The following is a 13,584-nucleotide window of genomic DNA, read 5'->3' on the forward strand; positions in this document are numbered from 1 at the left end:
GTCACTGGCAAAAAGGATTCATGCCAGTTAGAATTTGCATAACTGTAAAGGTAAGATGTATTTGCAATCTAACTTAGACCAGGTTACAGGTTAATACTCGCTTGCTGACTCAATCATGAAGAGCTGCTGACAACACGGACAAGTGGGTGATCCTATTATACTCGTTTAGTTCCACTTGAGTAAACTGAAAGGATTTGTTTCACTCACACACATTAAAAATCTCTCTCTCTCTCTCTCTCAAAAAAGCGACATCCACATGAGGAGAAAATGATGAACTGCTTTGTTATTAAAAACTGCAACACAGAAGAAAAGAAAAGTGAAGAAAGTGCTATGTTTGGCGCTCTCCAAGCAGATCCAAGCCCTTGCAGAATCATGAGGAGGACACTGTAACGTTGGTGTCAGCCTCTTGGAACATGGTCTGCTTTTCAGGGCTGTAACTAAAGAACATTTGAGCCAAAACGTTGTGTACTAGTTCTTGTTTATGAATACAAAGAGCTATTAAGAAGCTAAAACTGTCAGATAACAGCCGGTAGTTTGAGGTTGATTTGGGAAAAACGTTTAGTCTTCTGCACTTCACATGACCTTTTTACAAGCTCGCAAACAAAGCCACTGGCTGTCAGTACCAACCGAACTAGAAGCGGACCAGAAACCAGAAAGCTTTTAGAACCAAAAGTCATGTCCCCTACCTACAGATATCTGTGTGGTCATATGCAGATATTTGTTTATAGACGTATTATATTTGTAATTTCTCCCAGACCTATTTTATGTGTGCTGTTGTGGGGTGTTTCTTAAAACTCATTGTGGCCAATGGTTAGCGGGAAGTTAATAATTTTTACATTATCTTTTTCATCAAAAAAACAAAAAACCATGTCAGACCTAAACTAGGGTTCAGAGATATCCTGAGGCACATGCAATTTGACATCTGAGCATCCAGAGCAGATGGGCAAGTGGGCCACAGACAAACTTGCTGGGGTATTTGGACAATGTTTTGTGTGTGTGTGGATGAGGTTAGTGGTTTTAGAGACAGGTGCAGTTTCAGGCAGTGCATCATGTCTAAAACAGCCACATATGATTTGTTGGAACATTGATGCCAAAAAAATAACTGAAAACTGATTACTGACACGGCCCAGAATGTAGCATGCATCTAGCCCTATGGTGATTGGTAGATGGATGGATGGTTGAAAAACTATAATTAATCACATTAAACCATTTTAGGATGGTATGTTGGTGTGGTAGTTAGCATCACTGCCTCACAGCAACAACAAAAAAGTGTCATGGTTCTGGAAGAAACAGGACCCAAATACAGGACTCACTGGCAAACTAGGTAAACAAAAAAAAAGTTTTTAATTACACAGCAGAAACTACTTAAGGTTATGAGAAAAGGAAAACAACTACCTAATGGGAACAAAGAACACAAAAATCTAAACAATAAACACCTGAAACTATGAAACCACAGAGATTGGTGAATAAAAGGAAATCAAACGTTGAGGAACAATAAATCTCTAGTACAAATGGAAAGTGGAACTAAAGAGATTCTAAAGACATCAAACTCATTTTGTGAGTAATAAAAAACCCAACTGATTGTACAAAACTAAAAATGTTCAAAATTCCAAGCTCAAAAATCCCAGGACTATGACAGGAAGTTTCCTGGGTTTGAATCCACGAGCCACCCCAACAATGACCCTGAATTGGATAAGTGGAAGAAGATAGATGGCTGGGAAACAGTGCAAGCTTGATAAAGACAAATGTAGTATTCCTGTGTAAATAAATGGCCATGAATGATCCAGCTCAGTCATTCGAGTCGCTAAAATTTACTTGGTTGATTGAGGTCAACCCTCAGTTATGCTAGACTTACATTCACTGGCTCTGGCTTCATTGCAAACGCAGTTTTTGTAAACCACTAGTTTGTGCTAATGGAACAACTATAGTGTTCTGCAGTTTTAATTGTGTAAACTTTAACTGACATATTTATTGCAATGTAAATAAACAACTTCTCTTCTTTGATTTAGTTTTCTCCATCTGAGGAAAAAGTTCTGCTATCTCAGCACATATACAAAAAACAAACAAACAAAAAAAAAAACCGAAAGAAAAAACGAGGAAAGCACTTACCTCTTTCAAATGCATCTCTGAGGAGGTTCACCTCCCTCTGTGAGCCTGGAACTCTGAAAATTCCTTCATGGTGGAGGCCTGCGATACACACAAACACATATTCACACCATATGATGCGTTCATAGATGCCTGATATGCAGAAGTGCACAAAAAAATACAAAACAGGTCCTTCCACCTACTCATTTTCACTGTCCAAAGCTCTCACAGCATGACTTACTGATATGACAAAAACTGACTCACCATGAAGGTTTATGAAGCGAATGCAGCTTTCAACCACCACAGGAATCTGCTGTCCAGAGCTCTGCAGAAAAAAGACGGTTAGAAGAAGAGAGATGAGACGAGAACGCGGTGCTGAAGACAGAAACAGAGTGCAGAGAGAGATGCAAAGAGAGGGGGAGGAAAAAAAAGGATGAAAGAAAGGAAGACCAATAACAGGGAAGGGAAATATGCAAGGCAGAAAGATGCAATGCAAGAAACTAAAGATGACTGAAAAGTACAAGTTTCATCAATTGAGGTTCTTTTAAGGGCACTTGGCTACAAGTATCTAAAAACTATTATCCCTGTAAATTCAACTGAAATTACTGAGTTACATAACTCAATCTTGTGGATGAATAGTGAAACTGTTCGTACTGGCATCAGGTGAAAATATGAACAAAATGCATTTGGGGGAGCGTGTTTATTGGTTTTGTGGTGAGTCTAGGACTGACATGCCACCGTTGTCCATTATGTGAAGCTAAAACAAAGACTTTATAAAAGCAAGTCGACACTTAAAGAGTCCTGAATAGAAATCTATGGGACACTTCTGTAATGTAATGATGATCCTTTTTGTATTACTGCAAGATTCGGATGGGATATGCAGCCTTAATGAAACTTTGCACATGCACAGGAAAAGTTTAGCTAACCTTTAAATCATTTTCTAAACAGATTCGACTGTCGATTCTACACATGATGTTTTTAAGACCAAGCGATAATTAAAGGGTTATGGCTCTTTTCTCATTCATTCAAATAGGGGCATCAAAAATAACTGCCCACATAACTGCACAGGGGCATTACCAGTCACAAGACTTACTTCTAGAAAGACTTTGGCTAAAGCTAGTAGCCTAGCACAGTGGAAACAAGAGCTAGCATGCAGACTGACAGTGTCCTATGTTAGTTTAAAGCACACAAAAAAAGAAACATATAAAAAATATTTTAGAAAAAACAACTTTTTCAACAAAACTCAGCTAACCCTACAGTAAATTAGGGCTGTGACACTGATAATGATTGTCAATTTGATAGCTCACCAGTCAAGGTGATTTTTAGGCAATTTCCTCACTGATGCATAAAATTAATATCATTATTATGAGGTTCATAATAAACTCAACCTGCCAGTCTCATGATTGTGCACATAAGTTCATGCCTGAACTTTTGTGTGCATTGAAATGACTGAGCTATCATCATCATCAAATGAGAGAAAATGGGAAATATTTTTGACTCTTTAGTTGTTAAATTGGAGCTTATCGTGACTGTGCATTTGCAGCTGCACCAGTTTTTCTTGTCTGCTCTTTTTTGTCTACTGGGCATTTTAGTCGGTGAAAAACTCTACTCAAATGTGTGTGGAAGGCATGATGAAGAGAACGAAGAGATGAGATATTGTACACAGAAAAAAAAAATCTGTATTATATAGTACAACTATAGGTGTAACGTAAATAAAAACCCAGCAACTTCTATGACTTTCAGCTGTTGTACTGTATGTAAACATGCAAATGGTGAGATTTCACCAGTTTTTCAGGGCCTCAGTAGATTAAACATTTACGGTGCGTGTTGCTGAGGCCAGGCTGCCAGTGTCAATTTTATTTCTATAGCACATTCTATCGTAAAAGGTTGAGCAAAGTGCTTTATAAGTTGGCTAATGAACAGGAGAGACCCAGACTGAAGGGGGAATACTGCATACACATTTCATAAAGAGAGCTTTACACCTGCTGCTAAAACTTCCTTGAAAAAAGCTGCACTGGACACGACTTAGACATGGTGACTGCTTTTTTGTGGTAAACAGTCCCAAGTCTGCATGCACTGCATAAGCAGTCACACAGACAGTGCTGAGTACCTGTGTCCGAGACATTCGCCTTCTTCTTCTGCACCAAGCCAAACACAGCAGAGCGGGGACACAGAAAAAGCAGATTAGAAGAGAAGGGAGAGGGGACAATAAGGGGAATAAAGATTTAGAGGCAGTGGGAAGAGGCACACATAAGCATACGCGCACGCACACATACGCTCATGTACACACACACTGAATAGAGGAGTCGAGAGGAGGCAGCAAAGAGGCCAGTGCATTTTAATCCTTTCACAAGAGAGAGAGGAGGAGATAAAAGGGGGAATGGATTGAAAGGAGAGAAAGCCAGCAGTAAGCCATAAGCATGACCATACACACGAAGGCAGCAGTAACTACACTGGAGGGGGCAAGGGGGGTGGGGGGCTGTCATTGTGCGCATGTGCTGCAAGAACCCTCAACAATCCCCAATTCTTCTGCATCAATGTGGCAGGTTTTCATTTGGAAGGTTTGAACAGCAGCGCAGCAAACAATACAAGACAAGTAAAAACAAATGAAGAGCGGATTTGGTTTTCTGTGTGAATGAATGTGAGTGTTACCTCTATGTAGGACAGTATGTCTGTATTGAAGAGTGTGTGGCAGAATTGGGAAACAGGTCTGGACTTCCGAACGCGCACTGACCGAGCACATTGCATTCTGGGAAATATAATAGATAAAATGCATGATCCCATAGTGACAGTCAAGGTGTAGTATTGTTGATAACTGCAAAGTCAGGTGTCCGCCCCTCTAGAAATAGATTCGTATACATCATGGAAAAAGCAATTTTGGTTTAAATTTAGCCCATCACTGTCCTCTCTCCATGTCCTCTGTACTCTCTCCATTTCAGTCACACTGATTTATTCTCAGCTGCATATAAAGTCTGTTTACCTGGAAGGGTCGCTGTCAACGGCCTCAGCTGGAAGACAGAAACAGAAAATATGTGAAAGAGTGAGTCAGAGTTAGCAAAGAACGCACAGCAATGTTAACGGGGAGTGCTACTGATTTTTCAGTCAAGTGCATATGGAACTGTGGAAAGTCTAATAAACTCGAGTATGGCTCCAAAAAGGACTACCATCGATTACTATATTAAAATGTCCACATTCAGACAGGAAAGATAAAAACAAAACTCCAAGGTGTTGCCTTTGACCAACAGGTAACAGCTATAGCCGATAGCTGCTTGTTAGACTTCTCCTCTGTTGATTTCAATCACTGAACTAAACCTCGACTGTGTTTGTGCTACTGGTGCATTTTGAAGCATGTGTGGTCCATCCTCGCCAAGACTACTTATTTTTCCCCTCAAGTTTTGCTCAGTGAAATATTTGTACCTTATTGGTCTGTCACTTCTCAGTCAAGAGAAGGAATCCCTGTCTGCATGTTGCACCTGCAGTATGAATGCAATAAACCAGCAATTCTTGCTAGCATTAGCTGACAAAACTCCAGCCTTTGATCTAAATATGGTCACTTTTGGCTTGAGAACAACATAAAACAAAGAAATAAAAACATATTGGTTGACAGAACTCTAAATGACCGGGTGACATCATGGCTATGTCCATCTTTTGTATACAGTCTATAACTTTGGAGAGCGTGATTACATCTCTCGTAACATATGTATATGTGTGTGTATGACAGAGTTCAGTGCAATGCACAGTATTGCTTCAGTACCACTATCAATTCAATTCAATTCAATTCAATTTTATTTATATAGCGCCAAATCACAACAAAAGTCGCCTCAAGGCGCTTCATAGATACAGAGAAAAACCCAACAATCATATGACCCCCTATGAGCAAGCACTTTGGCGACAGTGGGAAGGAAAAACTCCCTTTTAACAGGAAGAAACCTCCGGCAGAACCAGGCTCAGGGAGGGGCGGCCATCTGCTGCGACCGGTTGGGGTGAGAGAAGTACAACTATCAGAATCTGAGAGTACCACTGATACAGTCTTATTATACTTGGACTGTTGTAGCTGTTCTAAATGTTACTGTGGAGCATGTACAGTCATGCTTTCTTTCTGTTTTATTTTTAACAGGTTTTTTCACATGGGTGACAAAACCTGCAAGATGCTCATTAAGCCAAGAGGCAGTTTGTGGCCATGTTGGATTTTGGTTAATGTATGTGGATATTTTGCAGACATAATCAAAGGCAACACTGGAACAAACTGCATTAAATCCATCCTCCTTGTACCTTTTTGTATGGCATCTTGTAGGATATCATGTTTGGCTTGAAGTTTGGAGGCCAGAGAGCTGCTGGTAAGGAACTCTTTCACTTTCTAAGACAAAAAAAAAAAAGAAAGAAATAGTGAATAAATCAAAAACAGTTGATCATTTTTATCTGTGTTTGGAAAAAAGCCACTGCTCATTTAAACTGCTATCAGGAAACTCATGTCAATCATGTCAATTCATTAACTCACTGTGAAGTAGTAGGTCTCTGTCTCCTGTTGATTGGCTCGACGCTTGGCAAGGGTAAGTTTTGGAAGGGTGCCTCCACCGGGCGGCTCGTGTGATAGGTTGCTGGGCACATCGGGGGAGGGGTTACAGTCGCTGTCACACATAGTGTCCAGAAGGGCTGCGAGTGTTGCTTTAAGCGTTTTACTGATCTGAGAAAGGCAAAAAAAGGCGATTTGTCGGTTTAGCTGCTCCGAGTTCAAGGTTTAAGGCTCATGTTGCAAAGCTCCACCCTGGCTAACGCAGTGTCAGACAGACTAGGGCAGACAGACCATTAAGGAAACAGGCAGAAAACAATTAGCTGACCTCCTCTGTTTCCAAGGTAACGGCAGCAAGTCGAGACTGAAGTTGCTGGAACCTGGTCTCCAACTCGTACCTCACCTGGCTCTCCGCACTGACCTCGCACACCTGAAATGCACAAGAGATATAAAACTAATGTCAAATAAGGTATAGTAAAAGAAAAGTGGTGCTGATCTCAGCAAACTTTCAGGTATATTTTGACCAGTGAAATCACACAGCACTAGGAAATGAAAACTTGTAAATGTTTCATTTAGTCACAGCCAGAAAAGAAATATTGGCTGCAACCAACAGATTGTTTTTAAGATGTTAGGGGAGCATTTAGCCTTTATTTCATGGGACTGCTCAGAGAGAGTAGAAAGAGAGAGAGGCGAATGAAATAAAGGAAATGGTAGAACCCTGTGTATAGGTCTGTTATTAACACATAGGTCACCTATAATAAATGAACCTTACCTTATCTTAAATGGATGTGGCTGTTCTTGCATTTATACTTAGACTTTCACACATTTCTTTGAACACTTTGAGCTGGGTCATACAGCTCTACCAGAGGTACGGTAGCTTCACCTGGTCTCCTTCATGTGGGTGGTAGTTGAATCTGAACGGAAGGCAGAAGGCGGCGTCATGTTGCTGCAGCAATGCATCTCTGTCTCCACTCTGGTCCAGCGATGTCACCGCAGTCTCCAACTGCTTAAGCCCCGTCTCCTCAGTCTTTTGGATGCGCCACCTGCTGGCCAGGTAGCATTTCATCACTCTCTCCACAGACAGATGGAAACCAAGGTCACAGCACTGGCAGGAGAGAGGGAGAAGAAACAAAGGGTGTAAAAAAAGTGTGAGAAAATGTGGATGAATGTGGATTCAAACTATTGTTTTTCTTCTCCCTGTGACAACTTTCATTTATTATTCTGCAGAAAAATGGCAACAAGGCTGAGGTGTGTCATAAATGCATGAACATACAATCACCCGACACAAAGTGCATGTTTCTTACGTCGATGAGGGTGCTGACATCCTGCAGGTAGTACTTGTTCATGGCAGCATTTGCTCCTGCTAGATTCAGCAGGTAGTCATTACGAGCCTTGGTACACTTCAGCTGGGTCTCCTGCACTCTGCCATGCCTCTGCGTGTGCATACACAAACATAAAAAGCAAGAGAGAGAATTAGCACGAATAACAACTTGAATCCACATCTATTGATAAATATTGGGATGTACAGTACTCAAGTATCTGGCACTTGAATACAGGAAGTGGTTTGCTTTGTGAGAAACATATTAAGACTGCTGTTGTTCTTTATCTCTCACAGAAATACAGGCTCACCTTCTCCATCAGTCTTTCCATCTTCTTAACAGAGCTTCGCCTCTGCCCTCCCAGCTGTCCGGGGCCCAGTTCGGCTGACTTGCCGGTGTGTCTCTCCTCCAACCGCTCGGCTTCCTTCAGTTTCCCCTCAGCTATCAGGCAGTCGGTGTGGTACTGGTTATACGTCTTCAGAGCCTTCATCAATAGCACAAACCCATGTCAATATGCTAGTCTCAGTGACTGTAGTATTTTGTCTTGTTACACACAGGACGGCAGAATAATGTGCTCACCGTCTGCAGTTCAGTGGTAACCTTCAGCAGCTCATCTTGCATCTGGATTCCAACTTCTTTGCTCTGAAATAAAGACAAAATATATAAAAATGGCTTCCTGTTACCCACCAATGCGATATGCCCTTTACACTTTAAAGGCCTGTTACACTAAGTCTCCTAGAACAGGTAAGAGTACTAGAAATAGTACTAGCAGCTAAATGCTAGAATTAGGGTACCATTAGGAGTGAAAAGGGTGAAAAACATGGAACCTTTAAATTTGAGTCTGTGGGAATTTAGGACCTTCAGAGCTTGACAGCATTAAAACCTGGAGGTTTATTAAATATGATTTAGTTATTCTGTCTTGGTGAAATTATCTCTTCCCTTTCTAAAAACAAGAGAACACAAACGCCAGCACTGATTGCTAAAACTGGTTAAAGCTGTTCTTTCAGAACAGAGGATTTTACAAATATATATATATATATATAGTTGAAAACTTTTAACTTAGCTGGTATTATATTGTTTCCATAGTATTACTTTGATCTGTAGCAGTAATTCATTTAATACAGTGCTGAAAGTGATATTAGAAAAACTAAAAGAGTTCCTCTGATTGATGTCGGGCCAGACAAAACCTCTTAGCTCCTCTGACATGTCTGTAGTGGCTTAATTAAGATTCTGCTCACATTTCAACCCCTAGAAGGTACAGAGAGCATGTCTGACATCCAGTAATTTGAACAAGATGAGTCTGTGTAATGTTTTTTTAAGTGAATGAGGCCCAGCGTTACCAAGACAAATTAGGATCTCTATTAAAGCCGTCACTGTATTTGGTATTTGTCAAACTTCATGTCTGGGAGCCTGCTCAGTTTTTTTTTTTTTTTTTTTTTTTTGTGTCCTGTTTGGATCTTTAGCCATCAGAATTGTTGTCTTAAGGCCAAGAAAGATGCAAAGCGGATTTATTTTACCAAGTGGATCATCATGGCCTTGCCATATTGGTCCATTTGATTGACCTTTATTATAATTATGTATTTATTTTATTTTCGGTTGCTACAAACGGGACAGACGTGACTGGGGGATAGGACAGGGAGAAAGAATGAAAGAAAGAGAGGGAGAGAAAGAAAACCAAAGGGGAGAAGAGACGGTGAGAAGGGGGGGAAGAAAGGAAAAAACAAACAAACAAACAAACAAAACGCCTGGATCACCTGTATGGAGAAAAAAAACAGAAGAGAAAGCAAACAACAAAGAGCAACATAATAAAAACAGCACCATCACAATAAACTAGCTAGCAGTAGATAACAGTAGATACTAAATAATAAACGATATTGTGCAGCACGCAAGATAGACAGCGCACAATGTGCTTTGAGGCAGCAGCCAAGAAAGGTGTAGTCCGCGTCTGTGAACACCCGTGTGTACACCTGTGTGCATACCTGTGTGGATCAGCATGCTTGTATTCCAAAGGTTTCTCCATGTAACGATCTGCTAGGGAGTGTGGGGATCCATAGCCCCGTCCACCAGGGTATGAAGCAGGTATGGAGGAGATCCAGGCCCCAGATATCCAGAGGCCCCAGAGTACAAGGACCCGAGGAGGACCACCAAAGGGGGGGGAACCGTGCCACCCTCCTGGGAAGAGCTGAGTAGAGCCCCAAACGAGAGGTCACCCCGCAGCTACGGAGCAGAGGCCAGAGGGGGTTGCAGTGGCGTGCCCGCGGGCTCCGCCGGCAGCCAGCTGTGCCAGAGAGGACCGAGCTTCAGGCCCAGAGGCCAGAGGCCTGAGGGCATCCCACCCCCCGGAAGGAGCCCAGCCGGGCCACAGGCGCCCGGCCCCGCCAATCGGCCACCAGGAGTGAGCCGGTACATGCATGAGTGCCCAGCCCCAGATGACAAGGACCACCAACACACCAACGTCTAAGGGCATCAGCCACCGGCAGGGAGTGTGGTGAGGGGAGATAGGCCTCCGTACTTTAGAGGGCCTGAGATGTACCCAGAGAGGTTGAGTCTAAGACCCAACCTGACATATAGACACAGACAAACAGGCACACGCGGACACAGACGTGCATTCCCACCCCCATATGCACAACCAAATACTCGGCACTCACCCAACGTGTAGACAGACACAAATAGACACTGCACAGACAGTCGCACTCCCCAAACATACTCTATATCCCAGGTCCAGGTACCCCCGCCCCCAGAGGGGCAAGCCGCACCTAGACCCAGGAGATGTAACCCTTCTCTCTGGGGTGGAGGCAAGCGGACCACCTCCTTATCTGCAGTAGCAGGGAGGCCCCGCATCCCAGACCCCAGTCTGACGGCCAGCACCTCCTCCCAGCCCCCCAGCCCTGACGGCTAACAGAACCGGGGTGAGTGAAGACCTCAAACCTCCCTACGCCCGCTCATATGTAATGTTGTTGTGTGCTGTTCTAAAGTGCATTTAAAACTCAGGAGAGCATGGTACTAGCTTCCTCTCAGAGAGCAGCACGGCTCCTCCCGAAAACCCTCAGTGTCTAAATGCATTTAAAATTGAGGGTAGGGTACCAGCGCCAGAGGTGGGTTGGAGTACAACGACCATCCTCTGGATGCTGTAAAACGTGCCCACCCCCAAGGCCCTATATGTATGTGTTATGTGAGAGTGTGAGTAATGTGGATGTCTAGGTTGCAGAATAAAATTGAGGCACAGGCGGCCAGAAGGGGACAGAGGGGGAGTGCCTCCCCTGCACCCTGGTGACATACCTGCACCCCAAGCCCTGCGTGTGGGTGGGTGTGGTAGAGCGGGAATAGGGAGGCAGCTGAGGATGGGGAGGGAAGAAAGGGAGGGGCAAGCGGCCCCTCCCTGGGGCCAGCTCCCCCGCTGACCCCAGTAGGCACCCCCACGCTCTGGAACCCACCAGGGCAAGGAGGCCCAGGCCCATCCGGACCGGGGCCCGCAGCAGCAGCACTGCCCAGCCCCACAGAGTCCGGGGCAGCCCACCCGACTCCACCCCAGAGAAAACTGCACCCTGCCTGCTCAGTTTTAAAGGAGTCATTTTAGTGTAAAGTAAAAGAAGTAAAATCATCTTTACATTTGAAAAAAATAAATGATTGGCTTGTTTTGGAGTAGAAGGACTCGCGTGCTGGCCACCTCTCTCCCTCTACCTTTTGCTGCTTTTCATACATGTGACCTTACACTATAACATCCTCTCACCCGTTTGTGCAGGCGATGTGTGTCCTCTGTACCATGTGCCAGCCTTTGTGTGAGCGTGTTGCAGCAGGTGTCACCCAGTGCTGCATGTTCCCGGCTTTCCAGACGGGTCTGAGTCAGCAGAACAGACCAGACCTGACACACGGACTGACCCCACTGCTCCTTCCTGTACAGTAACAGAGATGTGCACCGAGATTATGGCACGATCACGCACGTCAGACCCATGAGAGGAACAGAAAAGACCCAAATGTATAAACACGCACAACCGATGCAGCCTTACTTTTTTGTTTTATGAGTAAACCTCTCTGTGAGTTTGTCAAGGGCTCGTGCATATTCAGACTCGATGTCACCCCGACGGCGGAGAAACTCAGACAGGTCTGAGAGCTGCTGCTGTTTCACCTCCACCTGAGAGTCTAAAATCTTTATCTGGTCTGTCAGCTGGGCCCGCAGGTCTGAGATGCGAGGGAGATGGAGACAGGGGAGACAAAAAATAGATTAGACACCGAAGTAAACACATGCTCACAACCTCTAACAATCACAGCAAATGTAATTACCTGCTCAGCCAGTGCATAAAATACAGTATGTACCTGATGTCCAACTGAATCACTAAATAAAGGTTTGGAAACGAACTTTAAACACACACAGGGAGGATAAACTGTGTTGCTTTCTAACGCTTTAAATAAACAAAATTAAAGAAAAAAACACTGAAAACAACCTATACAATACTCTATAGTAGCTTTTCAATCACAGTTATAAAAATCATAATCCTTATTTATTTTCCTGTGCTTATGTTATTTTAATAACGTTTGGATTATTAACAAAAATTAAAATGTGGATAATTGCACAGTCCTATTAGGGGCATCTGTCTTCACTGACATAAATAGAAAAAAATACTGAATAAGGATTTTGTGACTTATATTGACTTATTATTGCTACACGCACTCAGACACTTTGTCAGGTGCAACCTCTCGCTTACCTAAATATCCAATCAGCCACTCACAAAGCAGCAACTCACTGCACTGAGGCATGAAGATGCAGACAATATGAGCATTCAAAGTTCAAACATGAGCATCAGGATGAGGACTTAAACCAGATTAAAACAGTGTTTTAAGTGTCTTAAAAGGTGTTCTCACAAGGGCCAATCAGCTCAAACTTTTCATGTTTAAGGACATTTTGTACATTTTTAAATATTTTTTTTTGACTTTTAATTGCAAAGAATGAGAGTACGTCTACCACCACCACTCAAAGACAGGCATCCCCAAACACCAATAACAGAGGACAGGAAAAATAAAAACCCCTATCACAACGGCTCCTGAAGTACAAGCTGGAGACACACTGTGTCTCTGCACATTTGGAAATAATGCACGCACATTCACCATTAGTATATGAATCATTTCACTGGAATTCTTTCCCTCTAACACGGATAGAGGATCAATAATAATTCATGTCTTATGATCAGGTTTATAAAACGCAGCCAGTGGTGTGACTGATACAGCTGTTTGACTACCCCTGTAATGTGACAGTGATATACTAATTGTTATAATCATAACTATATGTATTACACACTAGCTTGTATGCAAACACAACTAAAGCAGTAGCACAGCGACCCAGTGCTGCTCTTTGCTCTAAAAAGGCTAATACAAACATCATTCTCTCAGAAAACACTACCTTCGCTTTGCTCTTTCACCTCACCCCCTGCCCCTCTACCCCCACCCTCTCATTGCTCATCCCTCTACTCCGCCCGCTCCTTCTTTCCCCTCTTTACTCTTTTTCCTCTGTCTTTGTGTGAGTACACAGCCCGGGGCTGACTGGATGTGAGGAGACAGCATCACTAATACTAGCTATAAATACACCCTTGTAGTACAGTACACAGAGCCAGGCAGCCATGGCATGAAGCCTCCAAATCACGACGCACACATGCGCACACACAAACACACAAAAAC

At 43.1% G+C, this 13,584-nt stretch overlaps 1 protein-coding gene across 2 annotated transcripts in view; it reads right to left on the reverse strand.

The window, feature by feature from the left end:
- The window catches only part of LOC146364292 (SLIT-ROBO Rho GTPase-activating protein 3-like), a 33,506-nt gene that overhangs the window by 11,144 nt on the left and 8,778 nt on the right, over positions 1-13,584 (reverse strand). The window contains exons 3-15 of one of the 2 annotated variants that reach the window (XM_084916568.1): positions 11,922-12,093; positions 11,645-11,807; positions 8,494-8,556; positions 8,225-8,398; positions 7,900-8,028; positions 7,479-7,700; positions 6,924-7,025; positions 6,584-6,769; positions 6,358-6,442; positions 5,066-5,093; positions 4,738-4,834; positions 2,350-2,410; positions 2,110-2,187 (exon numbers count right to left, since the gene is read on the reverse strand). In XM_084916568.1, the coding sequence (XP_084772694.1) occupies positions 2,110-2,187; positions 2,350-2,410; positions 4,738-4,834; positions 5,066-5,093; positions 6,358-6,442; positions 6,584-6,769; positions 6,924-7,025; positions 7,479-7,700; positions 7,900-8,028; positions 8,225-8,398; positions 8,494-8,556; positions 11,645-11,807; positions 11,922-12,093 (1,560 nt within the window). Of the gene's footprint in view, positions 1-2,109; positions 2,188-2,349; positions 2,411-4,195; positions 4,224-4,737; positions 4,835-5,065; positions 5,094-6,357; positions 6,443-6,583; positions 6,770-6,923; positions 7,026-7,478; positions 7,701-7,899; positions 8,029-8,224; positions 8,399-8,493; positions 8,557-11,644; positions 11,808-11,921; positions 12,094-13,584 lie in introns of both variants that reach the window. The other variant, XM_084916569.1, reaches the window with a different exon arrangement.

This window comes from Perissodus microlepis, chromosome 20 (assembly GCF_051167445.1).
Source record: "Perissodus microlepis isolate ML-2025 ecotype Zambia chromosome 20, ASM5116744v1, whole genome shotgun sequence".
NCBI lineage: Eukaryota > Metazoa > Chordata > Actinopteri > Cichliformes > Cichlidae > Perissodus > Perissodus microlepis.